This window comes from Acanthopagrus latus, chromosome 20 (genome assembly GCF_904848185.1).
Source record: "Acanthopagrus latus isolate v.2019 chromosome 20, fAcaLat1.1, whole genome shotgun sequence".
NCBI classification, from domain to species: domain Eukaryota; kingdom Metazoa; phylum Chordata; class Actinopteri; order Spariformes; family Sparidae; genus Acanthopagrus; species Acanthopagrus latus.
In genome coordinates this window covers 22,811,828-22,837,475 of record NC_051058.1, presented here as the reverse complement: position 1 = coordinate 22,837,475, position 25,648 = coordinate 22,811,828, and the positions used below count along the sequence as shown (strand labels likewise).

The window sequence follows — 25,648 nt, the reverse complement described above, 5'->3', positions numbered from 1 at the left end:
TCGTTCTGAGCAACTTTTATAGAACAGAAACGGTGGAAAAATATCTCAATACTGACTTGGATTGTGTCTTAAATAAACGTAAAATAACATCTGATCACAGCTGGGGCAGTGGTGTCACACATCGTTATGTCATAAAGTTAAGTTCCTCAAAAGTCTATTAAAAGTAGAAGTGTTGGAGTTTCCACTGCTGGAACAAAAAAATAAAACAGCAGAAAGCTCCTTTAACTGGAGGGCGAGGAGGACGTCTGGTCCCGACACGCAGAGGAGAAGAAGAAGAAGAAGAAGAAGAAGAAGAAGGTTTCCAGCAGTGAACTTAACCAGAGGTGATGTTGAAGATGAAGTAGATGGTCGCAGTGTGTGTGTGTGTGTTTGTGTGTGTGTGTGTGTGTGTGTGTGTGTGTGTGTGTGTGTGAGAGAGAGAGAGACAGGCTTCTCTCTAGCAGTGCTCCAGATAGTCAATGATCCGGGAGATGGACTTCTGTCCTGTGGTGCCGACGTCACACTGCAGAGAGAGAGAACAGAGGTCAGTTACCACACACACACACACTTACGCACACAACAAGCTCATTCATACACACACACACGCAAACTTACACTCACAAAAAGGCAACTGTCACACAAACTAATCTGTGTTGAGGACACGAGTTCGATCGTCTCACTGTGAATTCTTCACTGATCATTTCAGATTCATTCTCTCGTCGCCTTCATCAAACCACAGGCTGCACAACTAATCGTAACATTACTGACATGGTAATATGACTGAGCGCAATATCCAAATCACAGGAACTGCAGTTACTTTAGGTAAAATGTGTCACAGAGCAGAGTTTTAATGAAGTGTTGTTGTGCTGCAGAGAAGCTCTGGTCTACAAAGCTTCTTCTCCAGATGTAATAAAACATGTTTGTTTGGCCGAGACCGAGAGAAAAGTGTATTATAATCATCGTTAATTTTTGACCATACTGTGCAGCTCTACTGTCCCACTATAACAGTGCTGCAAAAATGAGTGTTAAAACCTAAAGATACGTTTATAATGAAACTGAAGCTCAGAGGTGATGCCGTTGAAGTCGTACGACAAAGATGCATTTCATTTATACACAAACATTTGATTTTCACTTCTGCAGACTCACAGTGAGGTTCATGAAGTTGAGGAACTTTTTCAGCATTTCTGTCATGATGGAGAAATCTCCTTTTGGCAGGTTGTCCCTCACAGTAGTCACATTCAACTGGTGGACAAAGACGCAGTGAGGAAGAGAGAAAGAGAGGTACACAAAATAATTAAAATAAGGAATCAGAAAACTGAACATCCAATCAAAATGTTGTCTTGATATGTTTTGTTTGTGTGTGTGTGTGACTCACAGGGCTCCCCTGACACAGGCAGCCCAGCAGCAGTGCTGTGTAGGAGGCCACGATGCTGTCCTCCATGTGCTTCCCTGCATGCTGCAGAGCTGAGAAGAGGAGGGAGACGATGATGATGATGATGAGGAGGAACAAACATTTTAGTAATCTTGTTCTACAATCTACAATAATTCTGTGGTTGTACCTTTGTTGAGGTCCAGCTCCTCGTCCTCCTCCTCCTTCTCCTTCTTCTTGATGTCGTCCTGTTTCTCTGGGGCGTTGTCATTAGCGACCCACTGGATCTCCCCGCCCGACTCCTGCCACTGCCCGCTCTGGTCCGCAGGCTTCGGCGTTTCCTTGATGAGGTCATCGGTCTGCGCCTCAGCCAGGATCGCGGCCCGCTCACGCTGGAGGAACAGCTGAGGAGGAGGAAGACGGAGGAAGTCAGTGTAGCAGGTGAGCGGATTTTAATTACAGCATCTTACAAACTATTCTGATGACCCAACATTTGGACTTTCTTGATGGACAGATAGTTACACCGCTAGCCTCTGCTATCTGTAACAATAACTGGCTTTAGCAAGTTAGCTTGATTAGCTGTGTAGCTAGCAGTCCTATCCTAGCATGGGTGTAACAAACAGCACTACTGGCTAATGTAAATGCCAGTCAGTACCCAGGAACGTGTCACACATATTGACTGGCATCCACAGTAGACAGTACAGAATGTTCTGATTAACCGTGCAGCCCAAACATTGTTGTATCCCCTCCACTCTCGTTTCTTAGATCTTGTTAGTGTGTGTGTGTGTGTGTGTGTGTGTGTGTGTGTGTGTGTGTGTGTGTGTGTGTGTGTGTGTGTGTGTGTGTGTGTGTGTGTGTGTGTGTGTGTGTGTGTGTGTGTGTGTGTATCATCAGGCTGCTGTTGACCTCACTGAAGTCAGTCTGGATAAGAGCATCAGCCAAATCTGATTACACAGGATGATTCGATTTAAATGAAGCTTTAATGGTGCTCATGGGAAACTGAGCTGCCACAGCAGCACAGAACACAACACAGAAGACAAACTGTGAGCACCGTGGATAACAACTATCAAGTTACAGTAAAAAATCTAAATGAGATCGGCTTAAAATACTTCTCACACAGCACACCTGCTGCATATCAACTCACACACACACACACACCTGTACGAGTGCAGCGATGGCGCTCAGCGGGCCGTTGCTGGTGATGTCCTGGTGCTGAGGGCTCAGCAGGACGGTGGAGTTGCAGGGACCCTGACCTCCCTCCATCTCCATCTCCATCAGGCAGTACTTGTTCCTGGCACTGTACTCCACCAGGTTGATGAGCAGGCCCAGACCCTGAACACCACACACACACACACACACAAACACACAAACACACACACAGTGAGTTATTAATAATTAAACATCTGCCACCTTGTATCTGTTGGCTTTCAAGAAATGTTCTGCCAGATATTTGTTCACAGATTCTGAGCACCTTTAAATTCTGAATGTCACACTCCAACAGGAAATTCATGACCACAAACTGAATGTCATTACGAGCTCCACAATGATTACAAGTGACACCTGTAGCCGTGTAGTAATGCTGATCTTCCAGGTCTACTTGTTTATTTATTTGTATATTAATATATTTTTCTCAGAGTCAGTATTTGTGGATTAAACACTCTGTCAGTGTGTGAGAGTGTGTGATACTCACCAGCACTCGGATGTCGAACCTCTGCTCTTGTGGAAGATACTGAGGGACTTTGAGAACACAGTTCAGAGCCGTCATGATTAAATCCTGCTGTTCTCCCGTCTTCGTACTGCCCCACTCTGCACACACACACAAATATAAGAGTACATACTGTGATCGAGCTAATGTCAGCTGTGAATAATTCAACAATCCACTCAAAAGAAGGAACCTTTTTATAGTATGTGTGTGTGTGTGTGTGTGTACCGTTGTCGTGCGTCAGGTTCAGCAGGACTCCTATAATGGCCCTCATGCAGTCCTCCACTGCCTTCCCCACCATGGCCCAGTCTGAGTTCAGCTCCCTGCTGTAACGCTGGATCATGGCCTCACACCTGTTCAGCGCCCTGACAGAGAGCAGAACAGAGGAGAGTCCAGGTTAAAAACAACTTTCTCTATCAAAATGTTTCCACTGTGTTTGGATCGAAGAGATGTACGCCTCCAACATGAAAAACAAGATGGAGGATCCGAAGAACTTTTACAGATCTTTGATTGTGTTTACCACAGAAACACGCTTCATTCCAGGCTCCCTCTTCCAATTAAATGCAAACTGCCCGACTCGACTTTGGAGAGAAGCCCAACTGAATTAAATGTTGTGTACTGCTGTGTGTAATTACAACACGTTGGTCTACCTCAAACTGCTTTCCTCGTATATTTTATTGCCTTCATCACACACATACAGCCACGCAGACATGAGACCTGAAGGAGGTTACCTAGAACAAAACGATGTAAACAAATGTACCAGAACTAAGACAGACAGCATGTGGGAGTTATTTGTTTCATTTTATTCATCATATCTTCTTTTGTTGATTCACTGACTTCGTCTTATCAGAGGAAAAAATTAAAAACCATTTATAGTCGCTCGTTCGTCACTAACGAATCACTGGATTTACATCCAGATGTCATCTGGATCCATCTCAACTTGACTCTCCTCTTTCCTTTTCTACTCCATCATAAAACAGAGCAGCATTCAGGGAAAGATGTGTCCAAACACACACACACACACACACACACACACACACGCCGGCTGCAGCAGCAGGAGGGGTGAAGCAGGTCAGCCGCCTGATGTAAATAACTTGATTAAATCTAATGACGGCAGCGACTGAACGGAGAGCAGAAGCCAGAGTCTGAACACCAGAACGCAGGGAGAGGAAGGAAATACAAGAAAACTGAAAAGGGGAAAGAAAAAGAGTGACAGTATAACATACAGGACACACAGGATGTGTGACAGAGAGTGACCGTCAAGAGGACGGGAAAGAAAAAACTGTTCAAATTTAGGTTATGACTTCCTTTTAATAGTGTGAAATGTGCATTATTTCCTGTTATTTTCTGTTTATTCTCCATGAGGTCCATTAGTGCACAAAACTAATAAAATAAAACCCAAATTGCAGAAGCCAGAATTATTCCTACAGATGAAAATGTCTGTCAATGAAAAGGTTTGGCTCCCGCTTAGACACAGATGAAGATAGACAATAAGCAAAAGGACTTAAACGTGTGTGTGTGTGTGTGTGTGTGTGTGTGTGTTGCCTAAATGGGTGGTTGTTGTGGGATTATTGAATTAGTCCTGCAGACAGCTGAAACAGTCAGAGGCGGAGGGGTGAGTTTGGGTTTAAACAATGAGAGCAACGTGTACGGTGACAGAGAGGAGAAAACCGAAGAGACCAAGCGAAGTCAGATGAACGAAGAGACGAGGGAAAAAATTGCAAAAATGATGGGGAAATGAAGAGGAAATGGCAGAGAGAGGAGTCCTGAGGTGGATGAATACACAGCCTCAGTGTGTGTGAGGGTGTGTGGAGTTTAGGTGACAGTGCTCGCTCGCTCGCTCACCCTGAGGTTTTGGGGGTTAATCGAGTTAGCAGAGAGGACAGCTGAACGCTCAGACTGAGGCCTGTGTCACCCACTGCAACAGCAGCTCTTTGTTGACCCATTTGGCCTTCATCCTCATCCTCATCCTCATCCTCACCCCCACCGCAGACCTTCACATGGGGATGAAGGTCTGGTCACACAGAGGGTGATGGAGGTGGAGTGAGAAGATGAAGTAATTCAGTACTGTGCTGTATTTTTCGAGGCTGATATTGATATTTGTTGTTTTAACATACAGCACATTAACAAACACGTCAGCAACTCAAGTGGGTTCATACAATTTAGCGACTAAGACATGTACGAGTGGGACTCTTCACTGTTGAGTAATGAGCCTCCTGGTGGTCAAATTGTAATGAAGACACTGCCTCCAACACAGGAACACAGTTCATCTCTCTAACATCATGTAATTCAGACCTGAATCTAAACCGCAAAACAAGCATCCATGTTTAACCCAGAGATCCACTGAATACTGACTATGTCACGAAAATAAAATACATGTCTTATTTATTATAGTTCAGATCAAGAGTTATTGGTCAGTTACAATTTAATCTATGACTGTATCAAATCAGATTTGAAGAAATACACTGATGCTGTGTGTGCCTGAGACACTTGAGTGAAAAGACACACAAAACAGAGAGCAAAGTCAGGTCATTTCCACACACACACAAACACACTACTAACACACAGACAGACAGACACACACACACACACAGACATCTGCTGGTGCTCTGCCAACAGCGAGGTCCTCGAGGTCACAAGGCAAAGGCCACTGCTGTGACTGACAGGATGTCACCACCAGGAAATTAAACAACAAAACCCTGATAATAATACACATAATAACCATCAGGCAGACTGAGTCAGAGTGACACACACACACACACACACAGATGTATATAGACACAGTATACAGCACAGTTGTAGAGCTGAGTCATTGTGTGTTTCTGGAGGCAGAAGAGTTTCTGCATTTGAATCCGTTGTCAGTGTTCAGCATCTGTAGATGTGAACATCTTTCAAATGATTCAGTGTTCAAGTATTTCCTTAAAAAGCCCTTCAGACTTTCATGAGGTGACTGACAAGATGAAGAAAAGAGGAAGGAAAGGAAGAAAATCTGATAAAATTGGTTCCGTTATGATAAATTCATCATTACAGCTTCAAGACGACCCATCAATCAAAATGATTTTGAAAGTGTGTGTTTGTGTATGTGTGTGTTTGCTCACTTTGCAGAGGAAATGATGAGTGACGAGTCTTTGTAGGCGATCAAGTAGCTCTGGTTCTCCGGGTTGTGGACCGTCACCTGCACGCACACAAACAAAAGCAATGACTTCTTTTCTCCCAGCAGGAACTTTATGTTCCACGAAAGAGTTATAAACTGATTTCACTCATTCTTGGCATTTTTGTGTGTTCAGCATTTTTAAGTAAGCCTTAAAAGCTTAAGATAATCAACAAGAAATACATATTCACAGTTCACTTTGGGGAAGAAGTAACCACATCAGAGTGAATTTCTCTCTTGCTGGTCAGAAGTTATTAGAAGGTTGCGTCTCTCAGGCAGGAGTTTATTTGATCTTTTATTGTGTAGCTTCCTGCAAAGATTTTGGACTTTGTGTTGGTTGTGGCACTGGATACTAAACAGGCCAAATATGTTTTACCTGGCCTGAAACAAACCGTTTATTTAACAAAGTGAACTTAATTAAGACGTGAACCTCTTCTTTGAAAATAAAAAAAGACCCAACAGACCAAACAGGATCCGACTGCAGCTGAACAGTCGACGTCATTCCAAAAGTTTACTAAGGTTTTCACACTGTGCACCTACACTGCCAGCTATAATTTCTTCTTTGTGTAAAGATAACCACAGAGGTTACGAGACAAACTTCATTGTGCCTCCCAGCAGACAGACAGATGCCTGAACCTGCATTTCCACTGCAGAGTACCGTACAGCTCGACTCACTTGGAGCAGTGGATACTATCTGATCACATCCTGGTGGAGTGAAAACACTGCAGATAACTGACTGATCAGAGAGACTCATCACGTGAAGCATCACTAGTGCAACACAGACATCCTGCACACCAGCTGCAAATACAACACCGAGGTTTAACTGCCAGGTCGCAGCCGTTCCTCTGCTTTGGTTGTCGATGAAAGGAGGAAAGAATTTTCTCCACTGTTCCAGTTTATGTTGTCACACTTACACTCTCTAACACCCGTAGACATCTCTCAGCTCCCCACAGAGACGACACCAGCTTCTCCTTATCATCCTCCTGGTTCAAGTTATTAACACATTCCTTCACTGTGGAGAGAAAACAAAACAATCATCATCATCATCCTCTTTTGTTATTTTGAGCCAACATAAATTCTTTACAACATGTACCTTTATCTACTATGTGGTCCAGTCCTCCCAGTAGCCGCAGTTCCTCTTTGAACCAGTCTCCCGCTCGCTTTGACGTCAGCGACAGTAACGTCTCCATGGCTAAATGACCCGTCTGCAGGGAGAGGAGAGACCAGGGGAGTCAGCCTGAATCTAAACCGTCAGGTCACTCTTTCAGAAAGGTGACATCTCAGCCCACAATGCACTGCAGCAGCTTCGTGGACTGTTTCCTGTGCTTGAACAAGTTGGATGACTGTTGAACGCTGGTATAAAATGGAAGCTCTTGATTGCAAGAGACTGACACCAAAACCTGATATTTATTGTAGATGTCTGGATCATAAAAGATCCTCAGCTCAGAGGAGCTGCTCGAAATATCTTGACACACGTGGGTGGCTGTGACTCATCGTGACTGAAGAGCTGCTAAAAGAATATCATGAGTCAGAGCTTTTAGCGGCGAGGTGCAACCGTCTCAATGTTTCAAGGTTATTCCACCATGACATTATTTGCAGGAAACACTGAGCGTATGGAATTAAAGTGATCCAGTGTGGTGACTAAATACATCAAACTAGAGACCAGAAGTGTAAGTTTGAAACAGAGCAGGATCCTTTTTCTGTACCGTTATGTTCTGTAGGTCCAGGTGCTTGTTGTGCACCGTGTCACACAGCTTCCTGATCTTCTCCTTCACCTTGGCGATTTCCCTGGCGCTGAACTGAGGGGTGGAGTCTACCTCTACCTCTACCACAACCCCGCCCCCTTGGTCCTGGTCCAGCTCCAGCAGCCGGATCATCAGGTCCAGACAAGACCGGTCCAGATCCATGTTCAACCGGTCTCTACTGAGGATATACATGAGAGACGCCGTGCACAGAGCCAGGTTCTGCAGAGAAGAAATGTGTTTCAATAGAGTTAAATGAATCCAAAAGAGAAGAAAATAAGATTTTTCACAAACAAAATTTAATTCTGAGATTTTTGAAAAGTCTTCGCTTTGATAGAAATTCAGAACTTTCTCATGGAACTTTCTCATTATATACTTTAGATAATGCTGAATTTCCAGATGTGTGTGACATTAAAGGACGGGATTACGACGCCAGATGTCCTCTCACGCTCGCTTAAATTCCAACAGATGATATAATTTTCCGGTCTGTGCACATTTACTTTGTCAGAACTCCCGTACAGATGGCTTGTAAATGTTAACAGGAACATATTGGGGCTTCTGATCTTCTGAAATAGCTCATCCATCATGCAAGTTAAAAGTTTCTTTCGTCAGAATTGCCAAGTAACTCGTTTTCAAAAAAAAAAAAAGGCAGAAACTATCTCAAGCAAGTGCAAAACCTTCTGAGTGAAACTGAGGAAGATTTTAAAATCATGCATTTTCAATCACTGTCTTCAAATGCCTACTTCAAAATGTGAGAAAGAAAGAAAAAGGTTAATGGAAACACGTCTAATGCGACAACACTGACTGAGTCCAACCACCGATCCAGCCAAACAAAATAGACAGTAAAAATTTAAAAGAGCTAAATGGCATTATTCCTGCCGTTTCATCCAGGAAGCAGAGTGAGGGTGTGTGTTTGTCTGAACTGACTGATCCTTACTGGGTGTTGTGGGGCATCATTGAGTGTTTTGAAGACCTGCGCCACCTTCCCTCTGGCCCTGAGGTGCATCCTGAAGCTGGGCATGGCACAGCGCGTCGCCAGGCTGATCACACTGAGGAAACAACACGACACACGCAGCATCAGCAAACAGTGAAAAGTATATCTTGATATTTCTGTCATTTATCTACTTTAGACAAGCTTAATGTACAAAAGTAACAAATGTGATGCCAGCAGGTTCATACCTAAGGCAGCGTGTGTTGAGAGGCTGTCCAGTCTTCAGACCAGTCGCCAGATACTCAAAGTCATCAGTAAACTCCTGGTTCTCCCCAAACTCAACCACGTCATTGAAGTGCTTCACATGCTGGACGACTGTATACAGCTAGACAACGCAGGGGAAAGAGTGAATCAGTGTGATGAGTCCAGAAATACCTTTTTAAAACATTGTTCCTGCTATGTTGATGTATTAAGTGGAATTAATCAAAATGCAATCAAACACTGGATAAATCTGAATCCACATCTTTGTCAACTAACTCAGTGGTTTATGGCAGCAGATTTAAAATTAAAAAATCAGACATTTTCACAAGCCATTTGAAGTGGTGAGGTGGAGTTGTACAGTTCTAGGATAAGTGCAAAGTGCCTGATAAGTACCTCCTTGTGCTCCTTGCGGCACTTGAGTGCGGTGACCTGGTCCTGGTAGAGATCTGTGGGGATGGTGACACACTTGGTGACCTTGGGAGGAGGGGGAGGAGCCTTAAACACACCTTCGTCCTTCTGAGCGTCAGAGGGCTCCTTACTGGATCCTCCTGCTGTGGCTGGTGCCTGCAAAAATATAAATATAACATGTATAAATAAATGATATCAAAGTGTTTTAAAGCTGATTCTTAAAGTGTGTGTGTGTGTGTGTGTGTGTGTGTGTGTGTGTGTGTGTGTGTGTGTGTGTGTGTGTGTGTGCGCGTGTGTACTTACAGGAGCAGTCTGTGATCGTGAGAAGAAAGGTGGAGGGGGCTCCTCCTCGCTCTCCAGCGTCCAGTGTCGGGCGTTGTACACAGCTTTGGTTGGAGACTGCAACAACAACACACACAGAAACAACATCAGTCACACTGGCAGCACAAATCTTGAGTAAGACAGACGCTATACAACATGTTTCAACTGGCCATGAAAAGAAAACAGTGTTAGGAGATTTAATATGAGTTTAATATGATGAAATTAACTCGTAAAAATTGGAATATGTTTTAACTTGTCTGCTGTTATGAAAATGAGCTATCAGAAAGATTACAGTTGTTTATTACTAAACCTGATTGACTGTGAATGCAAACAATATGTCTGATTCTACAGAAGCTTTTTTCTGATTCCATGGGAATTGTTTTATGTCTTTTACCAGACGACTTCATGCATGGAATAAAAAAGATGAACTCTCTGGTCCGGCTGTGTTACAGGAGTGCACTGCTCGACCAGTGTGCTGCTTTTCAGAACATGGCACCTACATTACCCAAAATGCAACTGTGAGTGGCACTACTGGAGGACTTTTCTCTGGTGGAGTTACGCTTTAATCTCGGCTATAGTCTGTTCAGCTGTTTAATTAATCATTTGGTTGATAAAATTAAAATTTCCCAGAGCTCTAGCTAACACATTCAAAAGTTGTTTTGTTTAACCAGCTCTTAAAAACCAACAGATTTTTAGAATTCAGCTTGACTGAAGATGACCAAAAATCAGAGAGGAAGTTTGTAGATATAAACAGATAAAAGAGGAAACAGAGGAGTGACGGAGAAAGAAGGGAAACACGATAACTGGATGCACATTAAACTGGTGATCGTCAGCCAGCACTGATCAAACAGCAGGACACACACACACACACACACACACACACACACACACACACACACACACACACACACACACACACACACACACACACACACACACACACACACAACCCTCATCTTTCATCCTTGGCTCGTCTCCTGTCCTCTCCATATATTTTTGCCAAACCTGTGGTTGGTGGTTGCTGGGGCATTCATAATGAAAAACAAAAGAAGGAAGGACAGGACAGAGAGAAAGAGAAGAGAGGGAGCTGGCTGTGGAGCAGAGGGCTGAGGGAGGTGTGGGGGGGATTCTGCACCACAGGGTTAATAAGCAGAGACAAAAGAGGAGTTTGGGAATGAGCTTTGCTGTGCTGGAACATCAACACACCAAATTAAAGCCTCCTCCAGTAATCTGAATGACACAGACGGACACCTACCCCACCCGCCCCGCCCACCTGCCGCTAAGCAGCATGGGAGAGATGAGAGAGATGGAGGAAGGTGGGCGAGCGAGGCCGTGCTCCTGCTGCGGACTGTTTTGGCGTCAACAGTAAACTACCTCCTCACTGGAGTCAACAGCACGAGCCCGGGGATGGGCAGTGAAATGACTCCTGCGGCTCTGGGAGAGTTTTCAAAAGTCTGAGAAAACAACTCCCTGATGATGTCCTGGTGATGTCATCAGGGTATTGTGGTCTTAGGGAACACTCATTCTAAACAGAAGGCCTGTGTGGAGTTTGAATAACGCAACCATTTGCAACCAAAACCTGCTTTCACACTGGACAAAAATCTCACCAACGCTCACTAACATCCAGCTTTTCTCTTCAATCACAAAGGGTACGATCAACATTCAGTCGCATGTTAAAACGACTCTGCAGTAGTCATGGATGATTATCAGCTCCAGCTCCGACTGGCTGTGATGGAAAGATGACAGTCACGTGGACTCGCTAATTTTCCTTTTTCCGGCACGATGCAATAACACGGACGTTGGCGCACAAACAGTTTTCCATCCGTCTCCATTCAAGCAGCACTCAAACACTGTTCAGTCTGCACCAAGTTTTAAAGACAAAACGAAGTAGATTAAAACAAGAAGACATAAAACAAAGTAAACCACCGTAAAGAATGTCTGTACAAACCCCTCAACCCTGGTGTGATGAGGTTTATCATGTGATGCTTTCTACCGTCTACCTGAATATATACGCATTAATTCTGGTCTCCTTAAATGTGACAAAGGCCGAGCTCTGTCCAGTCAGCAACATGAAGCTCACACAGGACAGTGATTATTGGCCAAGTGTAAAACCTCCAGGATGACGAGGTCCAAGCAGGTGCATAATTTCCCCTGGTTGTGCTAAAATTTGTTTAGTGCTTCTGTAGACAGAGCTGTGGACCAAACCACTGCACTTTTCTGGTAATTCAAATGTGTCCACACATACAACAACATAGAGAGTATCAGCAGTGAATGCTGGGACCAGTTTGTGCACTGATCATTTATCTTTGCATTTATCAGACAAATTATGACTTTAAACGTTTTGTATCTTATTAAGGCATGACTGCTCCACATCTGACAAGATTTGCTTCAAAGAAAAGATGCAGGGGTTACGTGATTAGCTGTCAACTATTAGATTACTCAACAAACATTATGTTAATCGATGAGCAATTTTTAAAGGAAAAAGCGTTAAATGTGAATATTTTCTAAATGAATATCTTTGTGTTGTAAACAAAACAAGACATCTGAAGACGTCATCACGGGCTTTAGGAAGCACGGATAGACATTTATTTTACCATTTTCTGTCAATTTGTCGACCAAAACACAAACTGATTAATCAACAATTAAAATATTTGTTGGTTCAAAAAGAAGGGATTATCTAAACAAATATGTTTTTATTTCTCAAAGTAGAGATTATGAAATTAAAAAGTTAGATCTTTGAACATGATGACATTTTTCCTCTGTTTCCTTGTGGGATGACAAATCACACTGATGGCACATCAGTGAAAAGATCCGCTGTGGAGAGGGTCACTGTTACGGAAGTAATAACTGCTCATCCCATAAGAACCCTCTCCAAATAAACCCAACACGTCTTCTAAATATGGATGAGCCTGTCTAGGCGCTGTCATTATGGAAACATCTAATATCTCCCAGCGTCCTCTGCAGAATAACCTAACAGCACTCCAGCTCCGCCGACACACAGTTTACTGTAATTGAGGCAGAGTTTTGATAACTGCTCTGTAGGCAGGTCACTTCCACCGGCTATTGTTTATATAATGAGCCCATCTCTGCTCTCACTCTCAATTATGTTAACCGAAGATGGAGTGAGGGAGAGAAAGAAATAAGAACAAGAAGGAGAAGGAGGAGGAGGAGGGGGAGGGAAGTAAAGAGCATTATTCACAGAGGTAAAGACGGAGTGGTCAAGAGAAAGTGATGGAGACGGAGAGGAGAGGACATAATTCAAGTGAGAGGGAGGGAAGTTATTGTGAGAGTCGGGGCATAAAACTGGAGAACATCAGAGAATGAGAGAGTACATTAAGTACATTATTACGTTCCTACGGGCGACATGTCTGCTAATACTCTAACAGCTGCTCTGCAACAGAGGAAATTAACTTTACATTTGGCCCTGCGAAAGTTCCCTTCAGGTGCTCAGAGAACTTTACAACAAAGTCTTCTCTGCCTCTCTTCAGGCTTCTGACGGCACAACAGAGACCATAAAGTCCACTTACAGGAGTGTTGTGGTTGGTGACGTGGTTTCTGCATTAAAACACATCTGCCAGTGAGTTCAGAAAATCTAGAAGTACTTGATGCTCACCTTCAATTCAACGCAAAATAGAGCCTCTAGACTAAGAGGCCCCTAACTTTACTGTGCAGACGAGGCCAGAAAATTAACAATCAATAGAAGTTGGCTTCAGTTTTTAATAGGCAACAAACTCCTGATTAAGGTCCGTCACTGCATCATGATCTTCTTTGAATAGAAAGAATTCTACACCATGAATCAGCAAAAACCCTGATCCGAGGTGTCGGGAGAGCAGAGGGTTTTGAGCAACTGTACCACTGAGTAAAGCGATGTGGCAGGTTGGAGGCAAACAGGTACTCAGGTAATTCTTTGCATCCTTAATAAGACTGATGATATGACACTCACCTCTGCAACACTGTCACTGCCTCATACTACATGCAGAATTGTTTAAGGTGTTTTCTGATACTTGCTAAATGAACAGACAGCTTGGTGTGAAACTCCTCATGTTGTACAACATGTTTGTGTTTCAGGTGACGAAGATTTAACATTTATCTTTATTCATCCTTTATGTATTCTTTTTTCTCCTCATTTGCACCTGTAACTCTCTTGAACATTAACACACCCCTGCCTTATGAGGCTGTTCAGAGATGTATAATGTTGGTTTAAAGTTTTGTTTTGTAAACTTGTCCAGCCGTAAAACTTTTTAGTTATTTGATTCTATGAAACCCCTCTCAGCCAAAATTATTATTTTCTTTCCTGCACAATAATGTACTGGAGAAGAAAAATGTAAATAATATGCAACCGTAATTTACCGCAGACACCAGGGGCAGTGAATCGTATCGTATTTAAATCATGTTCTGGCTAATCCTAACACCCATCTATGAAACTAATTTAAATTAAGAAATTAGTCTTGCTAATTACAGCTACAATCGTGCATCACTTTTCACAACAAAGTTAATAAACGCTGCAAACTAAAAAGAACGCATTAAACAAGCAGCTGTGATGTAGAGCGGCCTCGCAGAGCTCGTTAAGACAAACACGGCAAACTGTTCTGAGATCTAATTACCAACATTCCTGCAGCATAACGAGAGTGAAATCAAATTATCAGTCCAGTCCAATCCAAGTTTTTCACCTGATGTAAGGCTGAGACTGGAGCCAGATTTATGTGTAATACAGCCTCAAGAAGCAAATGCTGACAATTCATATACTGTAAATATGAGTTACTCGAGACCTGGATTTCAGCTGGTCTGGACTGATGGCATTGATCGGTCTCTGCTATAAAAAGGCAGCAGGTTCTTTTGAAATCGACAGAGACTGATATCCAGCCTGAGAGCCGGGCAGCGACGGGCCATTAGCACGCTGATAAATAAAAGAGAAGCAGTTCAGAGATGCTCAAAGACGACTCAATCCCTCCCCTCATGCAGCCATGAATAAACCAGAACAGACTCCACTGCTCTGCCCGCCCACACACACACACACACACACGCACACACACACACTGTGCTGAGTCACAGTGGGCGTAGGTGGATGGTCCCCACAGGTACATCACATAGATCTCTCTGAAATGCTACGAGGCAACGTTTTACGCTCGGGGATGAAACATTTTTCAACATTTTTTCTATTTATTCTTCCTCATCAAACTGAAATTAAGCTTTGAGACTCTTAATGCTTCAGTCAGACGCCAGCGGTCAGATTCCAAGATTTTAATCAAATTCAGCTGCAGCAGTAAATAAACTACAAGCTGTTATGATTTTAAACTGACCATATTTCCATCTATTACAAGTCTGTCTTTTTTAATCCAACTGAATTTTTGGCAAGCTTTGAACATGTTTAATAACTTCCTGTTTAAACTTCAAACCAGGGAAAAATTTTAAAAACTATATTGAGCCTTTTCTTTATTTTTTGTACTACTTCCAAAAAAAAAAAACCCCGACACATCAATAGCAGGATTTTTTTACTCCCAAAATGTCAGCATCAGCCCTAAATCTCAGGTAAAGGTCAGGCTCCATATTTACAATAATAAAACTATGAAATATTACAAGCCTCCTCCTTTCCTTCATATGGTAAAATATGACGATACTGTGCAGAAAATATTATCGTCTGTGTCTGTTTTTTCTTCCTGGTTCAGTTTTACAGAGGATCCTGGGATTCAAGTGAGTGAAAAGTACCAAGCGCTTTTAAAACACAGCACCAGAGGTCGTAACATGAAGTATCAGGCAGCACTCAGCAGTCACCATGCTGTGGGAACCTCGGTGTGACCCGACGGTGGTGTGAGTGAACACAGTGTTGATTCTCACCTTCTTGTGTGCGCTGAAGATCCTCCGCAAGGAGTCTTGGTTCTTCTCGGCCTGTTTAGTCTTAGTCGGCCTCCTGGGAGCACTGGCCACCACTCTGAGGCCTTCCTCTGAGAAGTCCATGACATCTGTACACAGAACAAACAGAACACAAACTTCACAGTCAGTGAATGGAAATCAAATACAATTAATTTTAACAGGAGATACATTATCAAGACAACAGCTTGATTAGGGAGACAAGAAGATAATAAGCTGTCACAAAACCATCTCTCCAGCCGGCGTGGTTTAGATGCCAGTGGGAGAAAAAACGTTTGCCAGCAATGGTGATTCATGGAGGTTGTGTGTGTGGTTGTGTGTGTGCGCGCGCGAGTTCATAGTGCATATGCTGGTATGGGGGTAAAACCAAAGCACAGCATGACGGTGTGTTTACATACCAACATTACACAAAAAAAAAGACCTTTAGTCTTCAATAGAATGTAGAAATGCAGTCTGGTTATATGAATAGCCCTGTTACACAAAAAAACTGTTAATTAAATTACATTACCCTGTGTGTGTGTGTGTGTGTGTGTGTGTGTGTGTGTGTGTGTGTGTGTGTGTGTGTGTGTGTGTGTGTGTGTTTTAACCTGCTCGTATCCTGCTTTCCTGCCTCTCGGAGCACTTCTTGTTCTCCTTGGCTGCCGGCCTTTCCTGAAACTCTTGAATCTCTGGAATTTCCAGCCTCTCGAATGGATCGGGCGGCTCGTCGCCGTCGTCCTCTCGTATTTCTTGCACTGCTGTAACCACCGGTTTCCCCTTGGCAGCGGCAGCCTTCTTGGCTTTCCTCCTCTCTTTCGAGCCGTCGTCATCGTCATCGTCTGCTCCATCACTGTCACTCATGTCATCAAAGCCGAAGTATTTGATTTTGTAACTGGATCCACCATCTGTGTTGTCTGCGCTGCTGTCCTCCTGATGGGCGTCTGCATCCTCAAAACCAAAAAGCTCCAGCTTACTTTCCTTCTTTGACTTGGTCTGGGTCGGCCTGGTCCTGAGGCGAGGACAGGTACACATCAAGGAACATGTTAAAAAGACAAACAGTGTTCATGAATTTAAGAACTTATCAAGAATGTGTTTTTAATTAAGCACTCAGGTGTCATCCTGCAGAGTCTTTATACCTGTCAGGTGTATTTCTCAGTAGAATCTGCTCAACAGTAGCTGACATGAAAGACAACCTGCCAAAGTTTAATTAATATTTTCACGATACTTGCCCCTGTTGAGGAAACTAATCTATTAATTTCACCCACGTAATGAAAGCCAACTTTTGTTTCTTGCAGCATTTCAAAAACTTAATTAGGTATTCTGTTGGGGATGTTCTCACTTTGATGATGTGAGACTTCGGCGGCTTCAACCAAATAAAACTACTGGGCCTTTAGTGTTCGTGGCAAACTGAGACCATAATGAAATGCTGCTTTAACCTCGAGCCTCTGGCCAAGACATGAAAATATGTAAAAGACGAAAGATGCGTGAAATGGCAATAATCCATGAATACTTTTCACAGAATGATCAACTGTCCCTGTGAGCAGACACATGCCTTCATACAAAACATGTTCACTCAATTTGCTTTAGCAATTTTCCTCTTTTGATCAGTGACAGCATTCAGAGCATTCAGAGAGAAGTTGTGAAAGCGGAAAGTAAGCAACCTTGAATGTCTGTTGCTTTAAAACAGCAAGTGTCATCAGTGCTCTGCCCAGAGAAGGATGGAATCTGTTTTTATCGGTAATGATGTTGATGATCTATTCATTTGAAATATCACTTAAATTACAACATGGCCAACAACAAATTCAAAATTTCATGACCTGCCAAATCGTTTCCACACAGCTCCACACATGCACTGCGAGTCAACGTGCAACCTTTTCAATTCTATGAGAACTTGTGATCCGATGTGTTTGCAGGACTCCTGAACTTCTTTCCAGTCCAAAATACGTCTCAAGTATTTTCAAAATCTTTAATTCTGCACCAGATTTTGGACAGATCGTATGCACTGTGTGCCACAGGAGGTTAGCATAAAAATGATTTAGCTCACTGATTACTGGATGTAAAACTGCTCTTTTTGTAAACTTTCCTGAAGTGAAAGTCATTAGTGTAATGCTATCTGTGTAACAAATCTATAGAGTGCAAGCATATATGTGGTTTAACAAAATATTGCACAAAACTGGCGACACATCTGGCAGTCAAACCTCATCACCATCCAATATTAGTCCTGATTTGTCTTGATAATGCTACATGGGGAAATTGGCTTCTGTAACATTTTAGCAGTGGTGCTATCCTCCGTAAAGAAATCAACTTCCTTGCACTGAACATGCGTACATGATGATTACAGATACTAAACAAAGAGTGTGGAAACAGGTTGTAAGAAAATCCCATTCCAGCGTAAGGGAACATGCTCGTTCGGTAAAATCGCATCATTTAACAATTACAGTATCAGATTTCAGAGGCGGCTGAGCTCTGCCACCTTGTGTTTTTCTACCTTGTGTTTTGTTGTTCCGTCTTCTTCCGCTGCCAACCTGCCTCGCCCCGCTCTGTCGTACTGCCGGACCCGGCACTGCTGCTACCACTAGAGGGCGCTGCCTCGGTGCTATACTCCTCCACTCCTCGGTCCTGGATGGTGACGTTACACATCGAAACAGAGGAGGGATGCAGCACTGTGTAATCCCTCGTCCTGCCCCGTCCCCCTCCACCACCTGTCGCCTTATTACTGCCGTCAGATGTGGATTTGGGAGGATCGGTGCCAAAAGCAGTGCTGGAAAAGCCGCTGGAGTCTGAAGCTTTGCCTGAGCCCTGTTTGTTGGGCCTCCTGTACGTCCGACAGTTAGAGTTTCTCGTAAGTGATGAGGAGGAGGAGGACGTCTGGGAGTAGTCTGATGATTCGACAAGGAAGTCCGAGTCGAGCCCAAGGTCCTCGCTCTCACTCAGGGTCTGGAGCCGTGGAGGGGAGGGGAGCTTCTCATGGCGGGTCTGCCCATCACAGCTGCCCATCGTGAGACCCACTGAAGACCAAGAGAGCGTGGGGGCCGGGTTTCGAGGTTCCTGGCTGGGCGAGGGCGGACGGAGACCCATGATGGCATCCCAGGAGTCGTATGTGGCTTCAGACCCCGTCTTCAAGGTCGTGGTCTGCGCCAAGGGCTTCCTGTCGCTCTCAGAAGCATTTTGGTACCACGAGTAGCTGTGCTGGTTCTCTGACAATGAGGAACTCTGCTGGGAATTTCCTGTTCAAAAAGAAAAACAAACTCAGTATCAGGACGATCAGATATAAACTGGTGGCATCTAATGTGGTGTATGTAGTGTACAGCTCAGTCATCAGAGCGTCACATGGACAACACAACACAACCGCAAAAACTAAGTCTTAAAAATAAACAAATAAAGTTCAATCCATTCTTTACAAGCAGTAACTTTCTTATTTAAGTATTGCAGGTAATGTATAAAGGTGAAGTGAGCTGGTGTTCCCGTGCAGACGCAGTTGTTAAAGAATTACAGAGAGCTCAGTAACATTATGCATTATGATCGCTGCTGATCAGAACAAAATGATGGACACAGAGGCTTTAGGTTAACATGCAGAATAGGTTAATATGATGAGTGTTGTTCAAGCTGGTGCAAACTAATTTCAACCAAATTCACGCAAACTCAACACTGAAGCAACACAGAGCCTGTAGTTTGGTTTCTTAACTACACAGGCAGCTTAGAAAAACCATGGCATGCACGGTGATTGCACCATTTCACCATGAAAACAGGTCACACACACATACACCCACACACACTCACACCTGGAACTGCTACCGAGCTTCACATCGAACGCTCATTCTACAGTTGGTGTAATTCTTTAAGACAATCTAAAAAGGTTCTGGACCCACATGCCAGGACATTACACACACTACGGTTATTAGCAGCACCCTGTGGCCATTTCTGCCTTCACAGATAACAAACGGATGACAACATCGAACTCGTTATTCTGAGCAAAGACCGGAAATTGCTTAACATGTAACATCAAAGAACATCGTTATCTGTAAAAAAGCTGTGGTTCTTCTGAAAGGCTGTGGCATCGGAGCATAAGCGGAGAAAAACTAGAAAGTAGTCCATGTTGCTCGCTCATGCACGAGGGTATTTCCCTCTTCGTACTGACTGCTTTTTAAAAACACATACAGCTGATTAAGCAAGAACAGCATTTGGCTGGAGAGGAGATACAAGACCTAGAAATCATGTGTCAGTTGGGTTAGTCCTCAACTTCTGTCATTCACTACTTTCATGATCTTGTCTCATGTTTGTGGTCTGTCTGATGTTTTACAAATTAGATCTGTTAGATCACCATCTTAGAACAAGTCTAAGATCTTAGAACAAGTCTAAGATGGTGAAGGCTGATCATTGTTCCATACTTCAACTCTACCATCCACACTGGCTGTAGGGTTTCCAAAATATTCTCCAAAATGACCACAGACAACATGGCAGACCAACAAAATGTACGATCAGCATCGGGATGATAAAATCGATTCTACTATAAACTCTGAACGTCTGAGAGGTTGCAAATGGGCCGCAGAGGTATCTGAGTGTACCATTGATCCCTTTTCTATTTGCACATTTAACAACGAGGCAGACAGAAATAACAGACTCTGGAGGGGTGACACCTCAGGAACCTGCAAAGATGACACTTTGGGTGTCTGGCTTCAGGAACAAGATGAGACTTGATGCCAGGGCGTGTCTGGGCTCATGTGTGAGTGAGTGTGTCAGGGGATCGAGAGATTGCAGTGAAATGCACATCAAAAAGAGTACGGGGGTGAACAACCACCAAGCACCAGACACAGACTAGGTTGATAAATCAGTAAAACCAATTGACTGATCACAGCATCACCATGTTCAAGCTCTGCAAAGGGGTTCAGGAGCTGCCAGCTCTGTATACAGCCATCAGCCAGCTGCTCAGGGACGACCCATGGAACGTGACAAAGCGCTCAAGACATCAGGCTGGTCTCAGAATCCCCAGATCTCAATAAATTTAAACACCCCTGGGATACGCTGGAACAGGTCCGATCCATGGAGGCCCCCCACCTCATAAGTCAGGACACAGGACATCCACACAGAGCCTGTGGTCATGCCTCAATGGGCCACAGATACAGATTGGGATCCTGAGCTCTCTATCACGTTCCTCAAACAGCTCCTGAGCAGTTTGTGTGATCTAGCAGGGTGCGTTGTCGTTCTGAGGGTTAGGGTGGACTTGTAGACCAAGTATTGCCTCATAGAGGTGGTCTAAGGTGGGTGCATGTTAATCCAAATGAATGCTATGAGCTAAGGATTCCCAGTTGAATACACTGTAATGAGATGCTCAATGTTACCCTGAGGATATATTTAATAATGCCTAAATTTTTGGAACTGACAGTAAAGCAGGAAAGATTTCTGATTGTATTTTCTGTTCTCAAATGAAACATTACTCTGAACGCAGCAGGAGTCAGCTCTTCAGTTTTGGCATTGACATTATCAGAAGTTATTTGGTCAAGGATTTCACCACGTTTACTGAGTCAACACTGCCGGTCTTAGTGGGCAGATAACAGGGCTGTTGGTGGACACTGTTTCAGCTGAACTTCAGTGTCGCGCTGGCTTCCCTTCAGCGTGGCTCACACTGTGGGTACGTCACTCTGAGCCCAAGTGCTCACTGAGGGACAGCTTGTTGTTCAGAGGCAGTTGGAGTGTCTCTGGCAGGTGGCCAGCAGCGGTCACGGAGAGCTGAGGGCAGTACGAGCTGAAAGCGACGACAATGGCGACAACCGGCTACGAGAGGGAGACAATAAAACTGATTTCTCCAATGCTACAGAAGCACTTACCAATTGATCCTGAAAATTAAATGATTTCACACAAAGCTGCCCAACATGAAACATTAGTCTTCACATCTGTGCAGTGTGGTATTACACCTGTGCTGATGATGCTCAGTGAAAACTGTAGAAATTCACTTCACTTCGCTTCACCTCACCTGGAGACAAACACCCCAAAAGTCCACAGGAGCGTTTAGTTTCAGGTGTCACTGAGTTTGTGAGCCATCTGATTCCACTGCAAGACTACCAAACCATTTCCCCCGACATGGGGTTTCTGTTGTGTGCCAAGAGTAATGTGTGTGGTTCATATGAACCTCAGGATGCCACCAGACTGAGCGATCATATCTGTCCATCTATGATGGCCAGATGTTGTTTCTAATCTGCAGGATAAAGATGTTCAGATGATAACCTTTAAAAAACTGCCGGATGCCATTCAGAGCTGGTTTCCACTTATACAACAGCTTCACTGAGACAGTTCATTGTTGCCATTATATTAAAGACTTTGAAAGACAAAATACAGAACATTTAAAAGAGTCCAATTCTCGGCCTGCCACGCTGTGTTTCCATGATTCAGTTCAATACCACACATACAAACAGAGTTATTATTCCTGAAACGTGATCTAAGGTTGTGTGTTTTATACAGCAGTTGATCAACTTTGAAATCCATTAACCTCTTATTGTCATCCATCATCAATGTTAAACATCAACATCATGACTCCATCCTGCATAAACAGTGTTTACCTTTAATGTATCATTGTAGATTAAATGTTGACTGCACAGTGTAATGGCTTTAGAATAATGACACCAGCCACATTTAGACTGGTTCCCTATAAACTTTGCTGCCACTATGCTGTTCTGCCTGCAGCCGGGGAATTAAATCTCATTTCATTCATTCTCATCATTTACTCCACGATGCCACCTGCTTTCACGTCTCCATTAAAGACTACATTAATGAAAAAAGTAACACTTTGTCCTGTTGCTGGCAGTTGTAACTCTGTAGAAAACCGAAAGTGATGTTTGTCTTCTTGAAACTGGCACCAACAACAGTACAACTCAAATAATTAGCATCTACATCAATCAAGAAACAATCAATCATTGACAAATACAGATGCCATCTTAGTCCAGATTGAACCAAGATCAGAGATTGTAAATCTGTGTATTACCTATGCTAGCACTGCTGCTGTTGAAGAACCGAGCTGTATCCTCCAGCAGTGTGGGCTGGTTCCTGTCATTGGCCAGCCATGATGGCCCTCTGGAGGGTGCCAAAGAGAGAGATCCTCCCTGGAGGCTGGACCTGCTCCCCGTGTCCAGAGACAAGCCTGGCCTTTCTGCCAGAGGAGGCTCTGCAGAGGTCGGCTTGGCGGGTGACGACTTGTTGCCACTGCGAGACGACACCGGCTTGGATTCCTCATCGCTGTCGAATCCAAACGGATCCTCCAAGCCATCTGCGGATGGACGGGGCCTCTTGTGAACCCCAAGGATGGAGTCATTCTTGGGAGCGCCAGCGCGCTTGGAGCCCACCTTGGCCTTGTACTTGGTGTCACCCCATTTGGTACTGAGGGTGCCTCTCTTGGTGGACAGAACCTCATCAAACTTGGACGTGCCCTCTCCACCCTTACGGCTGTAGGTTTTAACGAATCTGGATGTCATTGTTGCATCTGGGTCATATTCTCTAGCAGGACAATAGAGCAGACAGAAAAGAACATTGTTTAAGACTCTGTGAGAACCTTTTTCATGAGCATCATGGATGCGATTCTCCACGTCCACCTTTGTCACAATTTCTCTAAATTACTACAAATTGTATTTACATCTATGTTTCAAATTGAACTGCAGCAGCCAGTGACAGCCATATTCACTGTTCAGCTGATTAACTGGTTCAAAACCATCATGACTTTTATAAACATTGGTCCAAAAAATATCGGCCTCTAAATAGTAGTGTTCGCCAGCAAACATTAAAAAATGTTCAATCTTATCATATATGTATGTATCTGGTTTTACTGATAATGAGGTTAATACAGAAACGGTGTTACAGAAGTTAGCTGTGTGAATTACTAGCTAACATCTTGAGGACTTCTCGGCCAGCTGGTTTGACAAAACAAGGCTAACATTAGCTTGTCAGCGGGCTAATGGCGCTAAGTTACCTATCAACACTGGCAGGATGCTAGCAGGAAAATTAATGGAGATACAACAAAATCTGCTGGTGGAGGTGAACCAAATCAAGCAGAGAGTCAGTTTAATAACCAGCCGAGACATGTGTCACGCAAAAACAGATCAACCTTTCTCCAAGTTACTACTAAGCTAACGTTAGCTCGAGTTTTAGCCGTTGCCATTAGCAGAGAGCTCAACAGAGGAGAGGAGCCGTCAGTCCAGCAAACTGCTAGCTTCAAGCTAACAGCTAACAATAACTACAAACTGTCATCGTGTCGTGCCACAACCAGAAAAATCCACACATATGCCATTTTCTGCTGGTATGAGAACACTGACTACTACCCGTATTTCCACTTACTTGGTGAGCTAAAGGGCCGATCCGCACAAAACACACTCCAGAGCCGAAACGGCCGTTAAACTCGCACCGGACTGGGCCTGTTTCTCTGATTCAAGCTGCGGTGCACAGTATAAACAAGGCCGATCAGACGCCCTTAACGGCAGATTAGCGGGGTCGAAAGACTGCAGAATGAACCGCAGACCCAGACTAGAGAGAAAAGATCCAGCTTATTACCAAATCTAACGAAATCGTCTCTTATTATCAAGCTAAATCGCACTCGATTGTTTCCTCCGGGCTGCGACGAAGGCTTCCATTGGACTCCCCCGGTACGTCAAGTTACCCGGACATTGAAGAGCGTGACCGGAACTTAAGGTTATCGATCCTTAAAATAAAATAAAAGCATAAATTGACGATACGGTATAGGTATTTTAATAAAGGCAACTTAACATTGACGTATTAATACATAAAACGCGCGTTCTGTCAGATGTGACTTTAATACACTCCCACTTATTCAATATGTATTCGATTTCACCTTGATACATTATTCTGTTTACGGTTTAGACTGGCTGGTTTTTGCCTGGTTTTGTTTTGAAATGTTTCACCGGATTTGCTTATATGTAGCACTTCGAGCTTCACACTAGTGGCTTCAGCGATCTTATCATTACAAATGCCGCGTTCAGGGACTCCCATTAAACTCGTAAAAAGGTAAATTCCAAACGGCCCACAGTTAAATACTCGGAAAATGAGGCAAAATGGAGAAAAAAATATTCAACTCAACAGAGGAAATCACAGATAAACCATTTCTGTAGTTACTGTAGAAAGTGTGTGTTGTTATTTCTTTCCTGTTGAGCAAATCTAAAACATATTTCAACTAACAGTGTTTCTGAACCCAAACAAGTTTATTTTCCTACTTTCAAAATTGAACAATCCGCAATAATAACCTCATTGTAAAGGAGCCACAGGCTGTACTAGTAATCTAAATGGTAGTCAGATCACAAACACCTGAGGCAGTTCCTCAGCGTGAGGAGACGGGCGGGAGATCAACATGAAACAATCAAAAGACAGGCACTGTTTTCTGCACCTCTTCCTCCAGAGCAGCCACCCTCACCTCTTCTTCTGCTGCTTCTTATAGAAAAGGACTGATAAGGGTTTTTTAAATCTTCCCTAATCTGTCTGTCTGTGTTTCAAGACTGCTCATTGACGTGTTCTGCTGTTTTAATAAAGACCTTGAACTCATCCTATAAGGGTATCAGAGATTTCTGGAGCTCTTCTCTGTGATCCTGTGCAGCTTCCTGTAGTGAGAGTGTCACTCCATGAAGAAAATGTCTGATGAACTGGACACTGAATTGTTTCACTCCTCAGCAGCTCTGCAGACGGGCTTTACTGAAGCTGTGGCAGCGTGACGGGAGGACAGGATCTCTAAAGATTTCATGGCAGGCTGGACTGCAGTCATCCTCCTTGGACCTAACAGCCATTCTCCTCTGAGTAAAGCTTTTGGTTGAATGGTAATAATCATCAAATTAGTGTTGAGCACTGCTACATGCGGATATTGTAATGCAAGATTGGATACCGTGGCAAACAAATTAAATACATTGCCGCTGAACATTTTACTGAAAAGCATTTTCTGTGCAGCAGTACA

The 25,648-nt window shown here is 43.6% G+C and overlaps 1 protein-coding gene across 1 annotated transcript; it reads right to left on the bottom strand.

The window, feature by feature from the left end:
* Window positions 1-24,368, bottom strand: LOC119009684 (wings apart-like protein homolog). The gene is made up of 20 exons (XM_037081173.1): window positions 24,031-24,368; window positions 22,688-23,196; window positions 18,200-18,938; window positions 16,320-16,720; window positions 15,700-15,824; window positions 9,847-9,942; window positions 9,529-9,699; window positions 9,123-9,259; window positions 8,881-8,992; window positions 7,908-8,165; window positions 7,295-7,406; window positions 7,116-7,213; window positions 6,149-6,225; window positions 3,279-3,415; window positions 3,039-3,154; window positions 2,507-2,680; window positions 1,539-1,752; window positions 1,355-1,443; window positions 1,126-1,221; window positions 1-502 (listed from the first exon to the last, which is right to left on the bottom strand). Exons 2-20 carry the CDS (start codon window positions 23,172-23,174, stop codon window positions 437-439), a joined length of 3,705 nt encoding a protein of 1,234 aa, XP_036937068.1. The 5' UTR covers window positions 23,175-23,196; window positions 24,031-24,368; the 3' UTR covers window positions 1-436.
* Between the last annotated feature and the right edge of the window lie 1,280 nt (window positions 24,369-25,648).